The sequence below is a fragment of the Aythya marila genome (assembly GCF_965140915.1).
Source record: "Aythya marila genome assembly, chromosome: 1".
In the NCBI taxonomy this organism is placed as follows: Eukaryota; Metazoa; Chordata; class Aves; order Anseriformes; family Anatidae; genus Aythya; species Aythya marila.
Window position 1 is genome coordinate 183,392,305 of NC_139042.1, and position 24,897 is coordinate 183,417,201.

General features: G+C 35.6%; 1 protein-coding gene across 1 annotated transcript in view; it reads left to right on the plus strand.

Annotated features, from left to right (window-relative positions):
- The window catches only part of PTPRZ1 (protein tyrosine phosphatase receptor type Z1), a 140,499-nt gene that overhangs the window by 102,162 nt on the left and 13,440 nt on the right, over positions 1 to 24,897 (plus strand). Inside the window, exons 12-18 of the mRNA XM_082764201.1 lie at positions 953 to 4,523; positions 8,204 to 8,348; positions 15,480 to 15,571; positions 18,899 to 18,984; positions 21,537 to 21,633; positions 23,336 to 23,418; positions 24,167 to 24,301. Of these exons, the coding sequence (XP_082620327.1) occupies positions 953 to 4,523; positions 8,204 to 8,348; positions 15,480 to 15,571; positions 18,899 to 18,984; positions 21,537 to 21,633; positions 23,336 to 23,418; positions 24,167 to 24,301 (4,209 nt within the window). The remainder of the gene's footprint in view (positions 1 to 952; positions 4,524 to 8,203; positions 8,349 to 15,479; positions 15,572 to 18,898; positions 18,985 to 21,536; positions 21,634 to 23,335; positions 23,419 to 24,166; positions 24,302 to 24,897) is intronic.

Below are 24,897 nucleotides of genomic sequence, written 5' to 3' on the forward strand. Positions count from 1 at the left end.
TCAGGTCCCTTTCAACCCAAGCCATTCTCTGATTCTATTATTCTGTTCTGCGAGATTTTATGTCCTGATGGTGTCTATTAGCCATAAGTGTGCCTATCAAGTCAATGGAAAGAGTTGTGGTCCTTGTACAGAGCTGTGCTGCACATTTTGCAGTGTTGTGTGTTTGATCAAGCTGTGCTTGATCAAGCTGTGCTTGATCAAAATTCCTTCCTGAGCAATTTAGATGAATGTACTCTACAGTTTTGGATATGGGTCAGGGAAAGCTGGGGACAAGGACAGGATTTAAACTTTGGTCCTCAAGGACCACCTAGATCCTGATTACATTATTTATTTATTTATTGGATCTGGTCTTAAAAGTCAAAACCCTGATGTAGACTTTTTACAAGATATCATTATTTGTGTTCAGCAAACAAAGGATCATAACAAGGACTAGATAGAGTCACTCACAAGACTTGTGAAACTTTTACACAATAAAGTTTTGCATCCTGGTCTAGGAAACTATGATGATATTCTGTTATTAGGACAGTTTAATCAATAAATAGAATATTAATGCAAATCTCCAGGATATTCTGATAGCAAAATCCTTTTTCATTAATGTGTACTGCATGTACAATTGCATTTTATTAGAAAGGTGTAGAACTTTCTGAGTAATAAATATAAATAAATAAGTGTTTTTTATCTCTCAGAATAAAAGTAACACATCATGTCAGAAGATGTGCGCAGGATTTTTTTATTTGTCTTTCAAATAAATAATATTCTCAAGTGAAGAGGATACCTAATCTTACAACTATATGTTTTGTTTTAAGATCAGCAATCTTCTGAAAGGTTGTCAGTTGTCTTGCACCTCTTGTTTTTATGGAGCCAGAGAAATATATTATTGAAGTTTTGGCTTTTGTTTGTGTACAGTGTCTATAAACACTTAATTGTCTTCGGCTATGATATTTTTTCAAAGGATGAAGTTGATGAAAAGGAAACAGAGGTGGATGAAGAAATTGCAATGATTCCTAGCACTGACAGTGCAATAAACCAAATAAGGAGGAAAGATTTCCAGGTGACTACATCCAGCTACAGTCAAGAAAACATGGGAACTAAACCTAATGATGCTAAAAGAAATAGATACTTAACAAAAGAAGAAGAATTGAATGGTAAGGATGATGTTTTCAAAGCAGTTTATTATCCTACTTCTCCACCTGTTAGTGAAATTTCTGAAGAAGAGGAAGATCCTTTTTTGGAATCCCGAACAATTACTGGAGTTCCTCCTCAACTCATTGACTCCACCAAAGGCATAGAAGAAGAATACATATACCTTTCTTCAGGCACTGAACCAACCAGAATAACAACTACTGGCCATAGCAATGAAGATTTCTTATTGCCTCCTTTTAAACATGATCAGGAATCTGATGACTTTTGGAATTCCATTCTTACCACTTCTTCAGCACAGCCGGTTAGAGAGGAGACTTCCCAAGAAGACATCCTTCCTTCAGGAAGCCCAGATATAAGCATGCAGGATGTTCTTTCCCAGGGCTCCATTAAATACATTTCAGGAAGTGTAGCATCCTCAAGCTCTGATGAACCTCCAAAGCATACATCTGCTGCTGATGGAAATATGTGGTTTCATAACACTACAGATCTAACAACTCAGTCTGTTGGTACATCGGATAGCAGGCAATTGTCTCAGACCAGTTACACTGAGGCTTATGTAGAGGAATTAAAGCCAGCTACAGTGCCCTATTCAAGCAGCCCAGTGATTTCACAAGACACTTCAGATGCGGATTTAGAATTGCCACATTATCCTACCTTTGCTTTCTCCTCTGCTGAATTATCACCTCACTCTGTCTCTTCAAGCTCTGGAGAATATGGTTCTGCTTCTGCTGCCAGTGAGGTACTCTCTCAGACAACTCAGCCAGTCTATAATGGTGAGATACCTCTTCAACCTTCCTACAGTAGTGAAGTGTTTCCTCTAGTCACCCCTTTATTGTTTGACTCTCAGATGCTCGACACTACCCCTGCTACATCAGATAGTGATGTGACCTTGCATGCTACACCTGTATTTCCCAGTGTTGATGTGTCATTTGAACCCACCCTGTCTTCCTATGATGATGTACCTTTGCTTACATTTTCCTCTGCTTCCTCCAGTAGTAAAATGTTTCACCGTCTGTACACAGTTTCTCGAATGTTTCCACAAAGTGCTACTCCAGCCGTTGCAAGTGATAAGGTGTCCCTGCATGCTTCTTTGACATTGGCAGAGGGTGATACATTAATGCGGCCAAGCCTTGCTCAATATTCTGATGTGGTGTCACATCAGACTACTCATGCTGCTTCAGAGACACTGATATTTGGTCATAATAGAACTCACATATTTTCTGAAGTCGAACCATCCAGCAGTGATTTAAATGTGCATGTACTATCTACAATGTCTGAACTTCCTTATGCTTTGTCTAGTAATGTGGGCTCCCTCCAAAGCTTTACTGTTTCTTATGACTCTGCAGAATTTGTGCATGATTCTGTTGACATATTTCGTCAGGATCATTTATTTAGCAGCTATAACAATGTACTGGTGCATAAACCTTCCTCTGTAATATCACAAGCTGATACTTTGCTGCAGCCTACGCGCTCTCTGTCTAGTGATCTGGATTGGTCTGAAGCATACTCTGGTAGTGAGTCCCTTTTGCCTGATACAGACACTTTGACCATACTTAACGTTTCTTCCTCTGATTCTGTAGATGAAATTACATATGAATCATCTGGGTTTAGTGATGTTAATAAGATGCTTCAAAAAGGTGATGTTGTGTATGGAGATGAGAAAGAACTGCAAATTTCTTCTTCTTTAAGAGAAATGGCTTCCAATGCTGAAAGTAAAGTGATACCTGAACCTTCTACATCTGTTTTTAATAATGGTATAATTAAGCAGAATACGTCTCTGCAAGAAAGTCCACTTCCTGTTTCTAGCACAAAGGGAATCCTTCCAGTCTCTTTTGCTATTCCCACTACTAAGGTATTTGATCACGATATTAGTAAACTTACAGAAAATCACCTTTCTGTTCAGCCTTTGCATGTTACATCTTCAGCCTCTGATGACACTTTGCTTAAACCTATGCTTAGTGCAATCTCAGAACAAGCTATCTCTGCCCATGCTTATAGCAAAATGTTATCCTCAACTCAGCCGTACTTTTATGAGGCCTCAGCTGCATTAAATAATGAAGCTTTACTGAAATCCTCCTTCCAAACTTCTGGCGATGGCACTCTGTTTAACACAGCTGCAGTTGTGCCTAGTGATCCGATATTGGCTGAAAGCTCCAGGGTTTATAAAGATAGTTCTACATTTGACCAAATATTGCATCAAATGGCACCAGGTTCTGCTACAAATGAAACTATGTTGCCTTCTACATCTGCACCTTCTGTTGCTGATATGTTGTCCAACACTTTTAGTAAGCCCACAGCATCACTTCAAAGTTTATCTTATGCAAGTGAGGAATATGTTCCATCCAGCTTGTTTAACAGTGAAGATGTTCAGCAGGTTATGCCTTCATTGTACAGTAGTGATGTTTCGTTCCAGCTGACCAGTTTAGAAAATGCCTTTCCCCCCCAAGCAGCAAATGCAGTAACAACTCCTTTCCTAACTGCTGATACATTACCAAATGTAGCTACTCCTCCAGACAGTCATGTCTCTTCAAGTATTTTTGAACAAAGTGAGGCTGCCAGTGTCTCTTCAAGTTCTTCACTTGGTTTTGATCCTGTTCAAATGCCTGCAGTGGTTTCTGATTCTGATGTGTCTGTTCATCACACCTTTCCTTTACCAAATGTACATATTTCTGTTATGGCTGTTCCTCCCAAAAGTGAGAACCCTGTAACTTTGAATAAGTTGCTGGTTCCTTCTAGAGAATCATCTGGGTTGTCTCCCAGTATCACGTCCAGTACCGATATGTGGCCTTCTGTAGTTGAGGATGACTACGATGAATATGATGATGGCTTTCCCATAAGTAACTGTATATCATGCACTTCCCATAGAGAAGCTCAGGATATGGTAGTAGAGGAACAAAATGGAGAGGTAAACAATAACAAGGACCAGAGCAACCAAATTATAAGCTCGCATTCTGAGAAACCTGAAGAAGAAGAGAAAATTTCAACTGCTGCATCAGACAGTCATATAAACCATGCCACGGACAGACATAATTACACATCTGTACCAACTTTGCCAGCAAGTGTGATATCCAAGAAGCACAACAACCCTACAGTTTTGGAGAAGAGTATTCAAACTGCTAGTATCCCATTGCAAAACACATCAGAGTCTAAGTCTTGGGCTGTTTTTACAAGTGATGAAGAAAGTGGTTCTGGCCAAGGTACCTCAGATAGCCTTAATGATAATGAAACATCAACAGATTTCAGTTTTCCTGACCTTAATGAGAGAGAAACGGAAGGGGCAGTTGAAGCAGGTAACTCAGAATTAACTCCTGGATCATCACAGTCATCAGCCTCATCTGTAACTAGTGATCACTCATCAGTATTCAACATCTCTGAGGCAGGTTAGTTATGGATAAGTAATGCATACCATGGAAAGCTGCAAGGGGATACTTTTGTGCTGTAGAGAATGAGAAATACATATAATAAAAGGAGAACAGGGCCCATGGGTGTGATTAAGGAAGAACTGGGGAACAGGGGGTGCATGCTGAGCTGGCTAGCTAGCAAGTGCTATTTCTGGCTACTTAAAACAGCAACTGAACTACTCTTCAGAAGGGAGATTCCTGTTCTGCTTTTGAATAGACGTGTACCATCAGCAGCAGTTGGGTGATGCACTTAAAAAACAAATTTGTTTCAATGTTAATGATTTAATTTTAGTTTTAAGGTAGTAAAGGAATGTAAGTTTCTTATACAAAGACAAGTGCTGCCCATAAAAAAAGAGGAAACAATACCTTTCCCAGAAGAAACTTATCTCTGAGGTTCTGTTTTTAAATTATGACAGCACATTTTTGTCCTTGTGTTTTATTTTTTATTTTCAAAGGTGTATTGAACAAGGAAGAATATGTTTCAGTATGATTCTGATAGATCTTAACTCAAAAACATTCATTTTTATTCTGCATATGCCAACTTCAAATTTCAGTAAGATTCAGACTTTTTGTGTCAGTTTTGTGCAATTTCAAAACAATAGAGACAGGTTCTTCTGTACTTTTTTTTTTATACATTTAGTGTTATTTTCCTAATTAGGAGTTCCTAACTGAAGTCAGTGCGAGTTTTTGTGAACTGTGTCTGATAAGATCAGAAGGCAAAACTACACCTCACATAGATAAGAACTGCATGAATACAAAGCATTTCCTGTATTCTTAAAAATGTGTTGTTGAAAACTTGATCTATTCAGACACATAATTTGTATTGCCCCTTGTTAGAGTGCTGAAAATGTGAGAGTAAAATCAGAAAAAAAAATGTCTATGATTTGAGGGGGGGAAGGAGGAGGAAAAAAAAAAAAAAAAAAGAACTTTTATTTTAGAAAATAAATTAAATAAATTGAGCTTAAGCATTCGTAGCATAAGCATTCATAGCATCTGTAGAGGGCAGTATCATCCAGCTAAATCCACCAAGAAACGGGCTCTGCAAAGCATATGAAATTTTAGGCCCAGTCCTACAAATACGCAGCAAAATCATGAGATGATACTACTCATGAACACGAGAATACTAATACAAAAAGGTGGTAAATTGACACTCTGTATAGTTGGGGCTAATATAATATGAAAAAGAGAAAGTAAGAAAAAAAAATGAAATAACATTAAAAATATGCTGAAATTATTATTAGTCCTAACAAGGTAGGCATCATAAAACTGAATCAATAAGTGGAAGGTGTCATTCAGTAGGTAAGTGGTTACCACACGGATCAAATACTTTTTTTTTATTATATCAGCAAAAGAACATTAATATTTCAAAAGCTCTATTGCAAATACAAATGAATGTTACCATAGGAGATTTATAGTTTACGTAATGGGTGTCATTGCTAATTAACAATGAGCTTGAACTATTACTAAGAGTAATGAAAAAAAGACTACATAAGAATAGAATAGTAGCACAATAGCCTTAAATTTTGTTTTCTAGATATTATTGAAAGATACCATACAGTATTTTTTCATGTACATATTTTTTTCTAACAAATTATGCCAGTATAGTCTTTTCAAACCTGAAAAATAAATGTGTGCATGTCTAACATGGTCTCTAGTAAATCAAATATACCTGAGAGGTTTTGTACACATTACAGTGAATTCAGCAAAAAATAATGAATTATCTTGTTTTGATTATTACAGCAAAACTGTCATTTAAATTTTTCCCACTCTGTAGTTGACTTTTATTCACACTTCTTCAGAACTAGGACTTTCTCCATGAGACCACTGTGGCTTTCTAAACTTTTCAACATCAATTGAAAAAACATAAGATTAATTAATTTGAAGAATAATGTGTATAATCCAAGTATGTTGGGAGCATATTAGGGAGCAAGAAATCTGCTACAGACGAGACTGCCTTTTCAGCCACCATCATTGGAGTGATGGCCAAATGGGCAAGAAGCTCCTTGTTGCAGGAAATTGCCACTCTTCATTCCACATAGGAGAATAGGAATTCCACATAGGAGGACAGATTTTGTCATGCAGTTTGAAGGAACCCTGCCCTCACACAGATGAGGCTGGGTCTCACCCTATGAATTACTCCAGAATGGGATAAGCAAGTGTGAATGCTTCAGAGGGGTTGTATCCTGATCTCTCATACATATATTTAGTTTCCACTGAAATCAATAGAAAATACTGATTTTAGTCTACTCAGCAGAAACTGGAGGACAAACTTTCAGAAGCAACTTTTGCCTGCAATCACTTTACACATTGAGGATTTAAAAAGTAGTGAATAATTTAAACGTTTGAGCACTTTGAACTAAAACCAAGGAGATACCTGCAAGATTGAAGCCTAGACATCTTTGTATAGAAAGCTATAAAACTCAAGAAAACACAAGCCAAGTGCTGCCTGGAAATTTGGACTGTGTGAAGCTGTTTTTTGACATCCTCTTTAGGACATAGGCTTTTTTGTCGGTATTTTTTTCATATCTAACTCCATTCTCTTCTCCCCTTTGCTTGAAAGTTTTGCATTCACATAGAATTGGTCTTGAAATCCCAGTAGAGGGCAGCTGATTTGTAGACAGCAAAATTCTACTCCCATACAGAACATTCTCTGTATTAGGACTGCTCACTAAAGCAGAAAACTTGTAATTGTCTTAGAAAATCTAGAAAATTAGTTTAATTCTAAAAAGCATGAAAGCCATTATTTCTGTGTTTTAACTCACATAATCATCACAGATCACAGTAAGCTGCACAGATTTAAAAGAATCGGTTATTTTCTGTCTAAATTAAGTGCTTACTTATAAAGGGATGACCATAGTAAAGCCTACAGGATTGGTCTCATCCACCTTTATGGTCTCTTATTTTAATTAGCTTATAAAATACATAATTTTAACCTCAATGCAGATTCATTGTCCAAATATTTTGGTCTTCCAACTTTACAAGACTGACAGATACATGAAATCTAGACAATATCTAAACAATAATTGGATTCCCTGTAAAGATGGAGGTAGGAAATTTAATTCTTGTTGCAGTAGAAGAATACTGCAATTGAATTCAAAGGAAGTAGGATTTTTTTAATGTGTCTATAAGGCAGGTTACTAAATGGACATCGTATTAAAATACAGGAGTCTTAAGTGCAATAAAGAAATCATGTAGAGATTTTCTATTGTAAAAAATAAAAATAAAAAATCACATTTCATTATTAGTCAAAGAGAAATGATTTGCAATACATGAGTAACAGATTAATACCAAAGTGTTCTTTATATATTCAGATCCCTTAACTCATTTGACTTTCAGCTAATAAACAGATGAAAATAAAAAACTTTCTTCTCCTATATTTTAACAACCATCTGCTATTTTTACAAAGAGAAGTCTCCACTGCTGGAAGGCTGAGTCACAAAAGCTTGAACACTTTGCTTTGCCCTCTGTCTGCTTATTTTCTGTAAGCTGGTTTGCAAATGTATACATTATCAGCGGTGCATAGTAAAAATAAATAAATAAAAATAAAAAAATTAAAAAAGGTAAGTGATAATAAGTAGGCTCATTATAAGACACATTCACTCATGCTGTACGTTTTTCATAATTTAAACATGAACTGTTTCAATTTTCTCTGACTGCAGAGGCAAGTAATAGTAGCCATGAGTCTCGTATCGGTCTAGCTGAGAGTCTGGAATCAGAGAAGAAGACAGTTATACCACTTGTGGTCGTATCAGCCCTGACTTTTATCTGTCTAGTGATTCTTGTGGGTATTCTCATATACTGGAGGTAAGTTGTTGGTTGTTGTTGTTTTGTTGTTTTACTTTTTTTCCAGTTCTAAAGAGCTCTGATTTGAAAACTGCAATTGATGTTACTGAGCTGCTTTACTGGAGGGAGACTGGATCTTGTCTCTCTGCGTCTTTGTATTACTCCCAAAGTGAGCAATGAATAGAGCTGCAGTGACATAAAGTAACAAGGTGATTTCTTTCCAAAATGCTCAGTTACAATTCTTTCTGGTTTCAGAGTGTTAAACCATTGCAAATACTTTATTTTCATTTTGAGAGATTTTAGTTAACAATTACTTTGATTATTAATGCCTGGAAACCAACTGAGTTAACAGAGCACTGAGAAGAACAGGAGGAAGAAGAAAAATAAAGAGCATGATATGGGTTTGTTTCCTATGTTCCCAATTTCCCAATTGTATAACTGTTAAAAAAAAAAAAAAAAAAAAAAAAAAAAGGTAGTTATCAATTGGTAGTTATCAATTTAAGACAAGAATTTATGGTCCTCAACAGGACCATATGAATAAGTAATTGATAAAGGACTGAAGGAATGTAGGAGCATACTGTAGCTGGCATTGTATGCAAGATAGAAATGGGATAGCTTGTAAATATTTTAAAATCATTTCCTGGGTAGCTTATATCATGTTCAGTAATTAAAGATGTTTCCTATGTGCACATTTGCTCAGGTTCCCTCATTGATATGTTTCTCTGTGACTTGATAAATTGATAATAAGAAAAAAACAGATAGGCTAAAGAAAAGTGATAGATATACAAGAAATCCAGAATAGATAACCACTGAGGGCAAAAGACTGTGTCTATTCTGTGAAACAAGGTGGACCAGAATTTTTCTCCAGTCCTGTGGCCAACTGGCATGGCACAGGTCACTTCGGTACAGCCAAAGTCTCTTCTTTCACTGGGGGAAAAATGAGGTGGATGCATTCAGATCACGTACCAGGGATGGTCCCTGGGCCTAACCTGTCTCTGAGTCAAGCATTGTGTGCAATAGTGCAAGGTGGCCTAAGCTACAAGCATACGAGGAATCTTGTTAGCAATGTGACAGTATGTGGCAATGCTCAAACTTTTGACTCTTCTTCGTTGGCTGCAGATAAAGCCAGAGATTCTTCCTAGGGACAGGGAGGGCTGTTTAAGCTTTCACGGGCTTTCAAAATCCATGTACAACCCTAACCCTTTCCTGAGAGTGTGGCTTGCCAAGAAGGAAATGTCATGGGCAAGAAGGGATATACATAAGTTACAAAAACTTCCTGTCTTGGAGACTCCTACTGTTTTGTGATTGCTAGGGACCAGATCCCTTCACTGCTTGCGTAGTACTAACACATAATCTAGCAGCAAGGAACAGGACCTTGATCTTCCAGGAGCTGTACAAACAAGGGGGGAGGTAGGATCAAACATCTCATAAAAGATTCCAGAGTTTGTTTCTTCTTTTTCTTTCTGCTACCCAGTCCTGCTTAATCTAAAACATATAAAAGTGGTGAAGAACCAGGAACAAGAATCAGGACTGCCCTCTCTCAGCTCCTTACTACTGTAACCATTAAGCTATGGTGTCAGGATTGTGCTCGCTGACTTTGCTTCTCATCCTGACTCTGGTTTTCTATATGTCCAGCAGCCCATATCCCACATGTGGACAGAATACATCCACCCTCAATGAACTAGGCTTAAAAAATTGAGTTGGAACTTCCTTCATTCCAGGAAAACATGGTAACAAGACAGCCAGCCTTAAAGACACTTTTAAAGAGTGAATGTCAGAAAGATTTATTCTTCTTTTCAAAGAAACAGTTAATTACAGGAAGAATTGCACAACTCATTTCTTGGTTTATGTCTAGTTGGATAATTACATTCTCCATCACAGGATTTCCAGCTAACTACTTTCATATTGAGAACCTTTTCCTATCTTTCATGTTACACAACATGAACATTTATACTCATCTTCCAAATGGATTCAACCTTGAACCTAAATATTATTTCAAATCTGTTCAATTTGCCAGGGAACACCATCCATTTTAAGACCCAGATTGTACAGTGCAGTTTTAGTAATCCTACATGTGTTACAGGCTTGTTTTTGTCAAATAACATTGTGTTCATTTTGTATTCTTTCTCTGGGAATGAACAATTCTGTAACATAGGTCTTTCAAAATAAAGCAAAAATCCCGTTAGCAGTAATATCTTCATGAAGCTGAATTTAATCTTTCCTGTATTTCTTGTGTACTACAAAATAAAATATGGAGCTCTTTTTTTGTTAATCCTTGAGAAAATTTTCTTGGGCTTTATGATAACACTAGTAACATGTTTCTTGTTTCAGAGGAATGGAACACAAACAGTACGTATTGTGGGTAGGATTTTGTGGCCCTCTTTCAAAGGTGACAAGACCCTCAACTCTTTTTAAAGTCTGTGAAAAATCAAATTATAACTTTAACTTTATTGCTATGTAGCTATAAACATTTTTATGGTTAGGCTTAGCTGATTTTGAAATAATTTATGTAAGCGGTCAGTATTTCTTTTGATAGTGTATTTTTTACTTATTTCTCTTTTATATGGGCCAATAAAGTTAATAAAAAAGTTTAGGTTTGCAAGAATATATTCTATATTCCTTTGGCAAAAGTGTTCTGAAGAAAAAAAAAAAAAAAAAAAAAAATGTTATAACCTGGATGGATATTTGATTGAATAGTGTCACCATTAGCTCCTGATTTGCATGTACAGACGGTATAATCTTTAAAAAAAATAAAAATAAAAAGCAAATAGAGCCTACCAAGAGCATCAAATTCCAGCTTTTCAAGGTTAAACAAAAAAAAAAAAAAAGGCAAAATTATTTTGTTCTTCACTCAAATGACATGTATCAGTAAAATAATTCTGTACCATCTGTTGTTTGGGTTTTGTTTTATTTGTTGTTTTTGGTTTTTACATGAAATTGTTAATCAGCACTTGAGGAAATTCCCCAATCTCTTCACTATCTCATTAGGCAGAATTTCAATCTTTCTGTGATAAAATACTCATCTCTCTGGCAGGGATAAAAACTTTAATGATAGCATTGTCTAAAGAATATCTAATTGCCAGTAGGAAAATGCATAGTTTTGAATTACTATAGCATTCTGCATCAAACCTTTTATAATTCATGCAATTTCCAAGCAATGTCATTTTCCTTTAATTTCTCCAGAATGATTAAGATTACAGTGGAATAAATAAGGAGAATCTTTTACCTATTTAATGGCCTTCTCTTCCAGGTCACTTTTTTTTATAACTGGAGAGAATTTTCCACCCAAACCTAAAGTCTATATATCCCTCTTGGTATCTATCTACTTGATTGAGCCCTTGCACACTATGCAGCAGCGATATTTGAATCTCCACACTCTGTTTTCCTCATTTCTGGATAGCTTTATCATTCCCATTTTGTTGAATTAACCTTATCTATTAAGGTGACTCAAACTGAAAGTTTCTCTGTGCTGACATATACTGGAAATTTATGTGTATATGTACTCTTTTGGAACAGTTCATAGTATTGATCGATGAAAATGAACCTGATTAAATGATTTATAGGAAAAAATGTCAGTCTATTTGTGCAAATCAGTTTTTATAATGGTTAACATAAGAAGAGCTTAGAAAACAGTAAAATGGTAATAGTTGTCAGTGGGAATTGTACCATTCAATATTCTTTTTCAACAAACACATATGAATCTCAGTAAGAGACTAGCTCTAATAATGTGAACAGCGAACTGCTAATGCAGTTCCAGCTACATTTTTATCTTTAGAAATACTGAATATCAGCTGGCTGTCATGAAGCCTCCTAGAAGCTGCATGACAGCAGTGCTTCAGAAATTGCCAGCCCAATGACATGCAACTTCCTGAGCAATCATTTAAATTTTAACTTTCCTCTTCTATCCTGTATCTCTGAAACACAGCTACCAAAGAATGTCCATTTTCTTCTCTATGATTTGAACTGATGCCTTGAATCCTGTGTTCAGCTATGGAAAAAGAGTAGGGATAGTAATATCCTCTATAGGGATAGTAGTATCCTCTGTAGGGATAATTAAACTTGCATATGTGGAAACACATTAAAAACAGATTTAAACTTATAAAGGTCACCTTCACCCATCCATGAAAGAGAATGGATGATCAACTATGTAACATCAAACCATAAATAAAAGAGTTAATATAATCTGAAAAATAAAATTTCAGCTGACAAGACTTTAAAATGAATTGGACCCATTTAAAAATGGGATCACTGGAATCATTGAATTCGCTAAGAATCCATTTAAATATCCTTTGGATCCACTTTTGGATTCAAACAATTAGAACCATTTAAAAATAAATTCTAATAAGTATTTGAGAATACCCATTGCCAGATGCCCTGTGAGAACAAAAAGCCCTGACATTCTCAGAGAAAGAAGTAACCATGCCTGTAAGACCGTTTTGGGTGAACAATGGGTATACCCATCCAGTCCCAGATGCCACTTTCTTTGGAAGTTCAGCTCCTTCCTCAGCCTAAACAAGCAGTGAGCACCCTACACACCCTCTCTGTCCAGGGGTGAAGTCCAGAAGCCCACGTGCCAGAAAAATTAAGTCCTCTGCAGTCTGAGGTGCAGTCTTCTCCCAGGCAGTTCACACTGAAACGTTCACTCAGATCTAGCATCTCTCATGTTAAACCAAAGAGCTGCTGCTTCATGGCTTCCTGTACAGATACAGACACTCTAATTAATTCAATGTTTTAGCACTATCTCAGATATAAAGTGTGTGTTCTAAGAAGTGCAGTGTCTAAATTACAAATTACAGTTTTAGGTTGAAGATCTAAATGCTGTGATGAAAGGTGTAAATTAAATAATCAGGTTAGCATTGAGTGATGGGACCTTTGTCTGGAAGTTTGAAATAGTCATCACTTTTTTCATTAACAACAAGTAATAATTAACGAGACATGGTTATTAACATTAGGTTTAGTCATGAAGGCTTTCACTGCTGATGCAGAAGCAGATGGAGCGCCTATTTATGAGTCTTATTGCAGGTTAAGTCAACTGCTATGAATTTGTCTCCCAAATGTGCTAAGGGTGTAATTTATTTTCAGCCACAATTAACTTGTTAAAGATTAAAGATACAGTGGCTCAGTGAAGGATAGTGAATGGATAGCATATTATGAGGACATTTAAATCACTACTTTAGATGTGAAAACCATTACACTAATTAAATTCTGTTTAGTTCAATCATTTCTCAGGCAAAGAGATGCCAAATATCTTCAGCATTGTTCCATAAAGTTCATGTATGATCATTGTTCATAAGCTGTAAGCATAGGGGAGAGAACATTTTCTTGGTTTTAGTACTTTAGCTGGTTGGAATGTTTGTTTGGTTGATGCTGTTTTTAATAAACATAGAACACCAAGACTCTCAGTGCCCAGCAGACAGTACCAGATTTCCAAAAGTGTTTAGTGACTTGAAGTACTTTGGTATTCCTGCCTCCCACAGTGATTTTACACACAGGTCTGAGACTAACTCTTAAGTACTATGCTAGCATTGAGAGTCTCTCTCACCTCAGCAGCCACTAGCTCCATGGGTTGCAAATATAAGATCCTGTTTAATAATTAGAAAGGTGTTCCCAAGCATATCCTGAATATATTCTTGATTTACAGCCAAAACTGACATTTCTAAGTAAAGCTAAGTACACAGAAAATCACAAGCCCTTCTGTGACCATCACAAACTACTTTTAGGGGATTCTAGTTGGACTCCAAATTTAATTGTCGTGTGAACTATTTAGCATGCCATGATTTTCTTTTTGATGTAGCTCTCTACTTTTTTCTTGTGTTTTAATAAAATCTGTATTGTACACAAAGACAGAAAATTCCCAGTACATTCCATGAGTATGTGCGTGTTTCCCAGAGGTTTAGTTGAAATAAGCTTACCAAAGCCTTTATGATCTACATGAATGGTTCTAGAAAGAATGACAGCATCCACATATTTATTACTCAAAGAAGGCTCAGAACTTCCATGTGGTTATAACAGTTATATGAGGAGGTTTATTAGTGCAGTGATACTCATTTACAGGGACAATGCCAAATTAGAATTTAAAATAACACTGAGTACAGAAAATAGAAAAAGATCGTACAATAACTCCAGGCAACAGCTTTCAAAAAGTAGAATCTTGTAATACAAAATGAGATTAATATTTCCCTGATGCATATATTTCTTTTTAAATTTAATGATTATTGACTAATATTTCAAATAGATTAAGTGACCCAGAGTAAAGATTGTTATTAGCATGTCTAATCATATGGAGATTTTTTAATTAAGGAGGCTTTGAAATGCTTACAGCAGCAGTTGGTTATTCAGTCCCTTGAATAGCTCGGACTCTTAACAGACGCTATTCTTATTATCCTCACATCTGGATTACAGCACAGATACAAATAACATTGTGGGTCATAGCAAAGGTTGATTCCATTTGTATTCATCCTTCAGTGTTTTTCAACAAATCTAGCATCTCCTGGAGTCATAAATTCCCCTGCATTTGTCTGTCAACTTCAGGAAGTCCTTCTTGGTTAAGGTGTCCCTCAGTGTTTTGAAAACAACATTATGAAAAAAATTGTTTAACACAGTCACAGTAGCCCAGAGCTTCTGTTTTGTCTGCTACAAATCATGTTGCGTCTGACTGCATTTCCATGTCTGCAGTAGGCTCTATCGATGAATTACCAGAGCTGATCTCATACACTGCTCCATCTTCAGGCTAGCATAATCACATGAAAGTGAATGGTAATTATGTGTGCAAATTTGGATAAGCAAGGAAGACAATGGCATTTTTTATACTTGAAGTTGTTGGTTGTTGTACAGCATCTACAGTAGCTCCTGATGCGGAGTTCCTCTTTCAGCTTTCACTATGTCTGATGTCTGCTCTATCTTCTGCCTCTTGTATAGGTAAAGATGCATGAACTACATATTATGCTGAGTTAATGAAGTATCTTCAAGTTGTGTACATAATTTGGGGTATATTGGAGGAATATTTATATTATAGCAGTTACATGTGATGCTCCATGAGAACTGTTTTTCAAAACCATGATTTTGTATCTTGGCTAAATGATGCCAGAATTCTGAAAGGTTTTAGGCAATGCTTTGTGTTTGCAATACTTATTTATGTTTCTTCTCCTCTAGGAAATGTTTCCAGACTGCTCACTTTTATTTAGAAGATAATACGTCACCTCGAGTGATTTCTGCTCCCCCAGCTCCAGTCTTCCCAGTCTCAGGTATTTTTTGTCAACTGCCCTGTGGATTGGTGTTAGCTGTTGAAAGGTGTTGCCTTGTGTGTGTCTCTATGAATTCTTCACTTGTACCCACTTCTACACAGGTGCACTTGGTGGAGGCAGAGGTTACTGTTACTAATATTCTCTCCTGTAGCACAGATGAGAAGTATCCTCACCTTACAGAGCAGTCACAGGGAGATGCTGTGTCTTTTAGCCAGTGTCACCCCCGTTTGAGCTACACTGAGCAGCTCTAGTTTACTGTCACAAAGCAGAGGATTACACCAGCAACACACTCTGCTGCATGTTTTCCTTTAATTGATCACCTATGTATATAACACCACCTTTACTTTTTTACCTGTGTGACCCAGGTATGCCTCATGTATCTGCATTTCATTAACAATTACAATGTTTTCATTAACTCTGATATATTTTATTGGCATGTTTTCTATCAGTAAAATTCTCTGTGAACCTCTCAAAAATGATACACAAGTACAGAATATAATCAGCATTTTATCTTTCCATATCCACTATAGTTTTTTGGAGAAGCTGTTTTTTTCTCTCTTCCTCAAAGGTATCAGAGGAGTATGTGCAGCCCTCCTTGCTCTTTCAAACTGGGTAGAATAAAAAGTAAGTTAAATAGGTTAATTCTGCAACAGACCCCAAGTCACATTTTCACAAATGAGAAAAAGATACCTCATTCCACAAAGAATGCTTTTGTAAATTTTGCAGTTACACAGGGCATTGGTTGGGCATTGGTTACCCTCAGAATGAGTAGGGGAAGGAGAATCAGCCCTTGTATAGATAACTAGTAAACACATTTAATTAAATAAACCCCAGACATAAGGCTCTGTTGTCACTGAATTGTAGGCATCTTTAAATGCTTCTTACATTGATTGCTGTTGTTAGGAGACAGGTAACCTTTTTCTAAATGGTTAATAGGCAGTCATGTAGCTTGATTTCAGAAAACATGTCATTATATATGAATGTCAAGTGGCAATCATTACAGGAAATTTCAGCTCTTATTCTCTATCATTAACTGTATTGCAGTACAACTGTATAATTTTCTTGCAATTTTTCCTGACCAGCTCACCTCAGGGAGATAGTGTTTTCCATTGTCATAAGACAGAATTGCACTTACAGTTATTTGAGTGTTTAAAATATGTGTTTTGATGCTGGACATTTTACTTCTGAAATACCGATAAATATTAAAGAGAAAAGTGTTTTTTTAAGTGACTAACAGATACATAAAATATTCTATAAAATATTCTAAAGTCCAGCACTGAAAAAAAAAAAATAATACTTTTACTTTATTTTGTGTACAAGAGATGTCAAGTGAGCAGGTTTTGTGTTTTCTATCACACGTGTTTCAGTGGTGTAATTTTACAATTCAGACTAACTGTCATATAATATTGGCAAAGAACATAAAGAAGGAAGAGCATTTTGTAACTGCTTATTTATAGACTTTTTTTAATTATTATAACTTTGTCCAGAAGCACACTCCACAGATCTTGTTTTATATTGAGTTTTCCTTTTGTGGAGTTTCATTGGCAAAAATTGGAGATCTGCAGTTATTCAGAAAAAAATGCCTTGGCACTTCACAGTATAATCCAAGGATCTATTAAGCACAAATGAGTGAAAGAGTAATATTAGGAACTGATATCAACATTCAGTTAGCTTCAAGGGATACCTACTATCCAGAAACAAAATATTCTCCTGAAGTCAGAATTTATTGAATTAGGAGATTAACACTGGCTAGGAAATAAAATAGTATTTACACCAAGCCTGAGATCTCTTTCTCCCTTTCTGTCCTCACTCTTAGGGTTATCCACCTTCCCTTCTGGTTTTGTGTTTGCATATGATTAGAATAAACAGTTTATGCCAGGTTTCATCTCTGAAGTGTGAAGATAGTGTAACACATTTGTTCAGCTTCCCTTAGACTTGACTGGATAAATTCACTTTTTGTATGCAGATCCATTCACGTAAGTAGAAGACCAGATGGATCTCAATACGAATCAACAAATTATTGGTAACTGAAAGCTAAAATTATTAGGTGGCCCAACTGCTGAACATCTGTTGATGTAAATATGAAGTCTTTGATCAATGTTTTTGACGTTTCTTTCTCGTATGAAATAGTGCTGAACTTATATATTGTGAAATAAACATATTTTTAATCCATGAAAGGCATTCCAATAAATAAATAAATAAACAAAATTGGTATTCTTCAGAGCCAAAACCAGCTAAAATAATGTTGTCCTTTAACAGGTAATTAACAGAACAGATGACTTTGTTTACCTAGCGTATTTGCTAGAAAGAATAGATTAAAGGTCCCAAAGGTTTTTGACATGATCCCTAATGAACGTTCTACATGAGTGTTTTTCTGTATTTGTATAAAGTAGGAAGGAGATGTACTGGAATATAAACATCTGATGAAAAATTCAGACTCAGTATTTGGACCCATGAGTTACATGAGTCACATTTGTTGGTTGAAAATGTAGATGTTTCATTTGTGGGTATTCAGAAAATCTTAAATCTTCCACTTATAACTTGAAGTATGAAGCCTGACGTAAGAATTTGCAGTCAATACTCCAGGATCAGACATAAAATTATATCAATAGGTAATCATGGGTAGAATGGGGGAAAATTCTTGCTGGATAAACTCATTTATTCAGTAAAAAATGTAAATTGGTTGTTGTTTCCTTTGGATGCTAATGCAAATATGCAACACATCAGTTAAAATTATACTACTCACATAATGCTGCATTAATTTAGTAGGTTAGGGACAACGTGGCTAGTCCATGTACTGTATCAGAGTCCCAGTGCAACACTGAAGCATCCAGACTCCTCTGCCTGATCATTCTTTACCAGAATTATCCAGAATTCTGATCCTACCCTCTCCATTTGAACATCTTTTAACAAACCGCTAAACCTTCCAGTTCCCCTTGACTTTTCAGTCAAGTTCAGTCAACCAAGAGCTCTTCAGGCAAGCTCAGCATTTGCAGAATCAGCACCTTTATTTTGGGAGCTTAAGGCCAGAGCAAGACCTAGTTGAGCATTTTCCCTATCTTCCCTCAGAATAGCCATAAGTGTTTGAGAATGCCTAAGTGTTTGAGAATGGTTTTAGAAATGTTAACAGTGTTTTTATTTTTATGGGACATGTTTTTGGAACATGTCTATGGAACAGTGTTTTTATTTTTATTTGTATATCCGAAGTTCATGCCAAAAATTTTATTTCAGGATGTTGTGTGGATTGCCTACATATGAACTTCTTTATATGTTACTCTGGCTTTTTATTCTTCATAAATATATTTTTTGTCTTTTCCCACCCCTAAGATGATGTTGGAGCAATTCCAATAAAGCATTTTCCAAAACATGTTGCAGATTTACATGCAAGTAATGGTTTTTCTGAAGAATTTGAGGTATGGCTCTATGACGTCATCTTTCTTAGCACATACAGATAATGTTAATTTTAAGTGCCTGGGGAAAAAAAAAAAAAAGGGGGGGCTTTTTTTCTGACTTGGGGACCAATTTCATAAGCGCATTTAAATATGAGTTTTGTAAGCCCGGGAATGACTGTTCATACCTAGAGGCTAGGGAGATTTACAAAAGCTAGCAGGACTGGTATGCAGACAGGGATGTTCATTGCTGTGATATAATGCTAAATAGTTCTGTGAATAATCTGTGCAAAAATAATGCATTCTATATGGTTTAACAGATATAGATGTAGATTTAAAGCTTTTCCAACACTAATGCCAACTTAATTTTGTAGAAGCTACATACATTTACTTGTTCCATTTACAAAGAAAAAAAATATGGAAGTAATAATGAATACATGTGACAAGACTCCTGATTAACAGGGGAGCTAATATAGAGTCTTCATATGTGGTAGTGAAAGCTTTACAATTACTCTCATACAATATATGATTCGTGTAATGTATTTCAAAACTTTGAAACATATTGTCATCGTATAATGTTACTATCACCATATGTAATTAATTCATGCAAAACTTCATTGTTTTTCACATTCATATGCATTACAAGCAATTAAAGATACATAAGTTCTAATTTAAGTCACTTATCAAAGAAACACTATAAACCATTATAAACTGTAATTAAAGCTGTGCTATTAAAGCTCTTGAAAAGCGTTCTCTAATAAATCAAAGAGTTGTGACGGAAGCATTTTTTTAATCGATCTCTATTAACTTAAAACTGTTTTAATATTCCTGCTGCAAAAATGATATTGAAAGTAAAGAAATTCATAGTTTTGCATCTTTGGGTATTGCTTCTGTTGCCCCATCTGATGTGTTGTTACCCAATAGACCAAAAATTTGATGTGGTTCACCTACCTTTATTCATAAGTTTTTCTTCTCTAATTCATTAGACATTCAGAATATCCATCCAATTTTTGGACTGAATTTGTAAATACTTCTGAATGTCCAGTGCATGTTTATATGTTATATTAAGCATGTGCATACGCACTGACTGAAATGGGCTCCACATAGACCAACTGTTAATAAAAGCAAATATTGAAAGACTGTGTGTAAATGCAATGGTAACAATACCCTTTAGTGAGAAAACCAATGAAGAAATCACTTTGTTCATGATCTTCTTTTCCTAAATTACTACAGTGATCCAAATACCATATGGGTCATACCAAATACCAAGTTCCTCATTGAGCATACGCCATCTAAATTTTTTCATTTTTGTTTTAATTAGAACAAAAAATTCAGTATCATCATTTCTTGGAGATCCTTTTTAGATTACTAGCTACCCCAGAATTAGTCTCTTGGCCTTTTCTTTACTGACAAAGAATATAGAAAATACAGAAGAATTTAAATCTAAACATCGCGGTCAGCATATATTTGGAGATGAGTGCACAAGGGTGGTTGAGTTTTTTGGGTATGTTACTATAAAACAACTCATATTTAAAATATAATTTTCAGACTGGTAACCACTCTTTATATATTTATATATATTATATATATATATATAATTTATTATAATTATATTATATTATATTATAATTACAGTATATTATTATATAATAATGTTATAATTATAATTATATTATAATTATCATATATTATATTATATATTTAAATAGCTGAAGATAAAGATGATTAATATTGAAATAAATGCTAGAAAGTGTTGGGTAATATTGTAGTACTTTTAGTCATGACAGTTCATTTCTGATGTTGGCCTTATAAATGCTTGAGTTTCCTGTCAGTTAACATAATCAAAAAATAATAAAAAATAATAATGTATAAACTTTGTGCCTGTCTTCTCAAGCCTGTCTCCTGCAGGCAATCTTCATAAAAAGATTGGATTCATTGAGAAACGGCTGTCAGAGGGTTGTACTGCCATCCCATGAAGTTTTCTGAGTGGCATGCTGCCATGTTCCAGTAGAGGCTTCACAGCTGAATGCAAAGAGAGCGAAAGGGTTTAGCAGAGAAACTAATGCAGTTACAAGGACCATTAAGAAATCCTATTAACAGTTAAATATGTCAGAGATGTTGCTCATGTATGTAGCTTTCACAGGCATAAGGTCTAATGTTAAATCTAAAGACAGGAAAAGAGATGTCAATATTTTAACAGGAAAATTGCTTCTTGTGTCTTGTAAGAGTTACATCAAAATATTCAGCTTTGTTGTTAGCATGGAGATATATATTGCATGACCATAATTGTCTTCCATATAGTAACTGTAATTTATATAAACTCTTTTACCATTTGTTCTGTGCTGTGGAATTTGATTTTTTTTACTTTTTTTTGCATCCATTCCCTCATTAGACACTGAAAGAGTTTTATCAGGTAAGGAATTATTTCACTGCATTTTTTTCTAGCAATGAAGTAGTTGTAAAATATCATAGATAACTGGGTATAAGGTTGTGGTTCTTTTCTTGCTGACTTACTGTATTTTAAGAAATTTTATATACCTTGATACTTATTAAAGTATGATGCACATTTTTTTCAGGAAATCCAGAGCTGTACTGTAGATCTAGGTATTACATCAGACAGCTCTAATCACCCTGACAACAAGAATAAGAATCGATATATAAACATTGTTGCTTGTAAGTAAATGCATCACTTGATGTTTTGTTTAAGAAACAATTATAGACAAGTATAGACTTACATCAATTACTAGAGGAAGACAAAACAAACAAACAAGCCCTCTATACTGAAAACTCTGGATACTGTTCAGCAAAATGCCTGGAGAGGAATAGTCTGATATTTCACTTCTCTTCAAGTTAGTCCTCTGGCATCCTGCTGCTGTGCTCAGCACTTGTTAGCAAGGCATATTTCTTCTGTTATGACCCAAAGGGATTTGGGAGATTTCACTGTAATATCATTTCAAAGCCAAAGGAGTAATGTTTTGATGTCAAAATTAATACACCTTTGATCTGGAATAATGATGATATATCCTCTCTTGGAGCTTCACAATCCATGGATGTATTTGCCAACATACATAAATATAAATGTACTGGTTTTATGTTGTTTTGTGCCCAGCCACAAAGTAATGTCACAGTTTCATTAGCCAAGACATATCTTCCCCTTGCTTAGCCTCACTATGACAGACTTTTCTTCTCAGAAATGCATCTATTCAGTTTGGTTAATCTCTCTTTGAAACCATTGTCTTTAGGCTCTTGATCATTTTGGTGGTTTAATATATTTTTATTAATTCTCTATAATATTTCATCTTTGTTCTGATAACAAGCTCTAAATTAAATATAAATTAAACATTCAGTGGTGCTAGAGATTTATAGAAAAAGAGACAGAATCAACCCATTTTACAAGAGGCAATGTGGACTCTACATCAGTTGCAAGAAATCCCATTCCACCTGGCTGAAGATACCTCTAGAGGAAAGTCACAGGTTTTCCTCTGCCACTATGTGTGTTGATATCTGATCATACAAAGAGTGCCAACCCAGCACCAGGGACTTTGTTATCACAGGGCAGTGCTCAAACAGCTTACTAACAAGTAACTCAGCTCAAGTAACTAGGATTGTCATGTGGAACTGAATCAAGTCCATATGATAGCCAATATGATATGATAGCCAATGAAGGCTAAAGAAAGCTTCAGCTCACCCTGAGATAGCCACTTGCTGTCTGGATTACCAGAGCTGAGGCTCTTCAGATGAAGCTCCAAGCTCCCATTACTCTCTAGGCTCCAGACTCTGCTGTCTTTAATTTGGAATGAATGCGCCTAAACATCAGTTCCTGAATTGTTTGGGACATCTCAGTGCAGCCAGGATGCTGTGCAGACATGCCCCTCAGTATCCCTGTACAGTGGATACGGTAGACATTACTGGATACCTGATTTTTTTTCCCCACTATATTATACTGAAAAGTTATGACAAGGCCACTTTACGCTGTCATACTTTTCATTCATTTTTAAGAGGACTGTTTTTTACAAGAGCCTCAGGTTTTAATCAGTTGCACAATGTTCAGCTTCCAAGGACTTCAAAAAGACCATAAATTTTTCTAGGGAAAGTTGATCATGCTTGCTTTTAAATGATATTGTAATTTACTTCTGGAATAGATTTCTGAATATCTGAATCCTTGGATTCATTAATTTATTTTTCTGTGAACTAGAATTTTGTATCTGATTCATATCTAAGCACGGGGTGTTTGCACATGTGACCATCCCTGTATTACTTGTATGCATTGAAAAAATCAGTTTTTCAATTTCTTATAGAAATCTAAAGAATTCTTATAGAAAGATTATGATTCTTGGAGGAACCTATGCTTATTTTCTCCCTTGTCTTACTACAGATGATCATACTAGGGTTAAACTAGCACAGCTTTCAGAAAAGGATGGAAAACTGACTGATTATATTAATGCCAACTATGTTGATGTAAGTGCCTTTTTCTACTTTTTCTGTCTGCCAGCCCATTCATCTGTCAGTCTTTTCTGTAAATAGTGATGTGTGGAGGTGAATAGACAATTAAAAATTAAATCATAATATCACTTTAAAAAAAAAAAAAAGCCTTTAATGTTAAACATAGAAACTTAAAATGCAGGTAAAACTCCAATCGTTTCTCAGATCCATCTTGATACTGTAGCAGCTGCAGCTTAGTGAAGAGCTTTATGAAACTAAAAAAATGTTCTGTCACATCTGAGTCATTTCAGAAGCATTTCACATCTGAATGTTTATTCTTTTATACATTTTTGGTAAGTGGCTAAATCTTCTGTCTGAGATAATCTCATGAGAGGAAGATGCCAGTTGGCTGTGAGCCTTGCCGAGGTACCATTTATTCAGTTTTCGTTACCAAGTAATTTACATGTGAATGATCTTGATTCATTTCTTAAACCACTATCATAACAGATGTCTCATAATCACTATCATGTCAACATTCTGCCAGAACATGGGCATTTGAATATATATCCCATTTGTTGGAATGATAAACATTGACATAACAGTTCCATTCATGTCATCTGGTACCACAGGCTTTCTGTGATTTGGATAGTTATACATTCAAAAGTACTTAAATGTTTTTGAGATTCTTTAAAAATAGATACGTAAAATGTCATATACCCCTCCCAACCTCCTTTTTCTTGTGGTCTCTGATTTGATAAGTGTCATTTGTTATATTTCAATTTAGGGCTACAACAAGCCAAAAGCCTACATTGCAGCTCAAGGGCCACTAAAATCAACAGCAGAAGATTTCTGGAGAATGATATGGGAACATAACGTAGAAGTTATTGTGATGATAACTAATCTCGTTGAGAAAGGAAGGGTATGAGTACCTTTGTTTCCTATTTCTCTCTCTGATGTTGATAGATCTACCTGTAACAGGCTCCTTTCTCTCTTTCAAAAATGTTTTAGATTTTTTTCTGAGCAAAAAGCAATAGTTTGTAGTTGATGTTTATATTAAGTTTGGCTATAGAAGTATAAAGATAAGGATTTGTATTACAAAACTAAAGAAAACATTTAAATTCAATTGCCAACAACTGATGTCATGAAAATAGAAAAATTCTATAACTACAAAAAATTGTCTTCTACTGAAAAAGACTTCTTGTCTGTATTCAGGAGTGGACTGAATGTTGGCCTTGGAACATACTCTGTTAACTGTCATTCTCTTTCCCAGGGGTGTCCCTGGAAACGAAAAAGCTATAGTTCAGGTGAATTTTTCTGAACACTGAGTGGCTACTTCCTGTCACTGTCCCATGGGATCCACAGTTTCTGTCTTATCACAGGCCCAGATATTCATTTGTCCAGTGAGACAACATAAGGTCAACTCCTACCAGAGGATGTCTGTTCCCCTGGTTATATGATGAGACCATGCAGGTACACCTGGGTGAAATGAGGAGACATTGCATCACCCCTGCCACA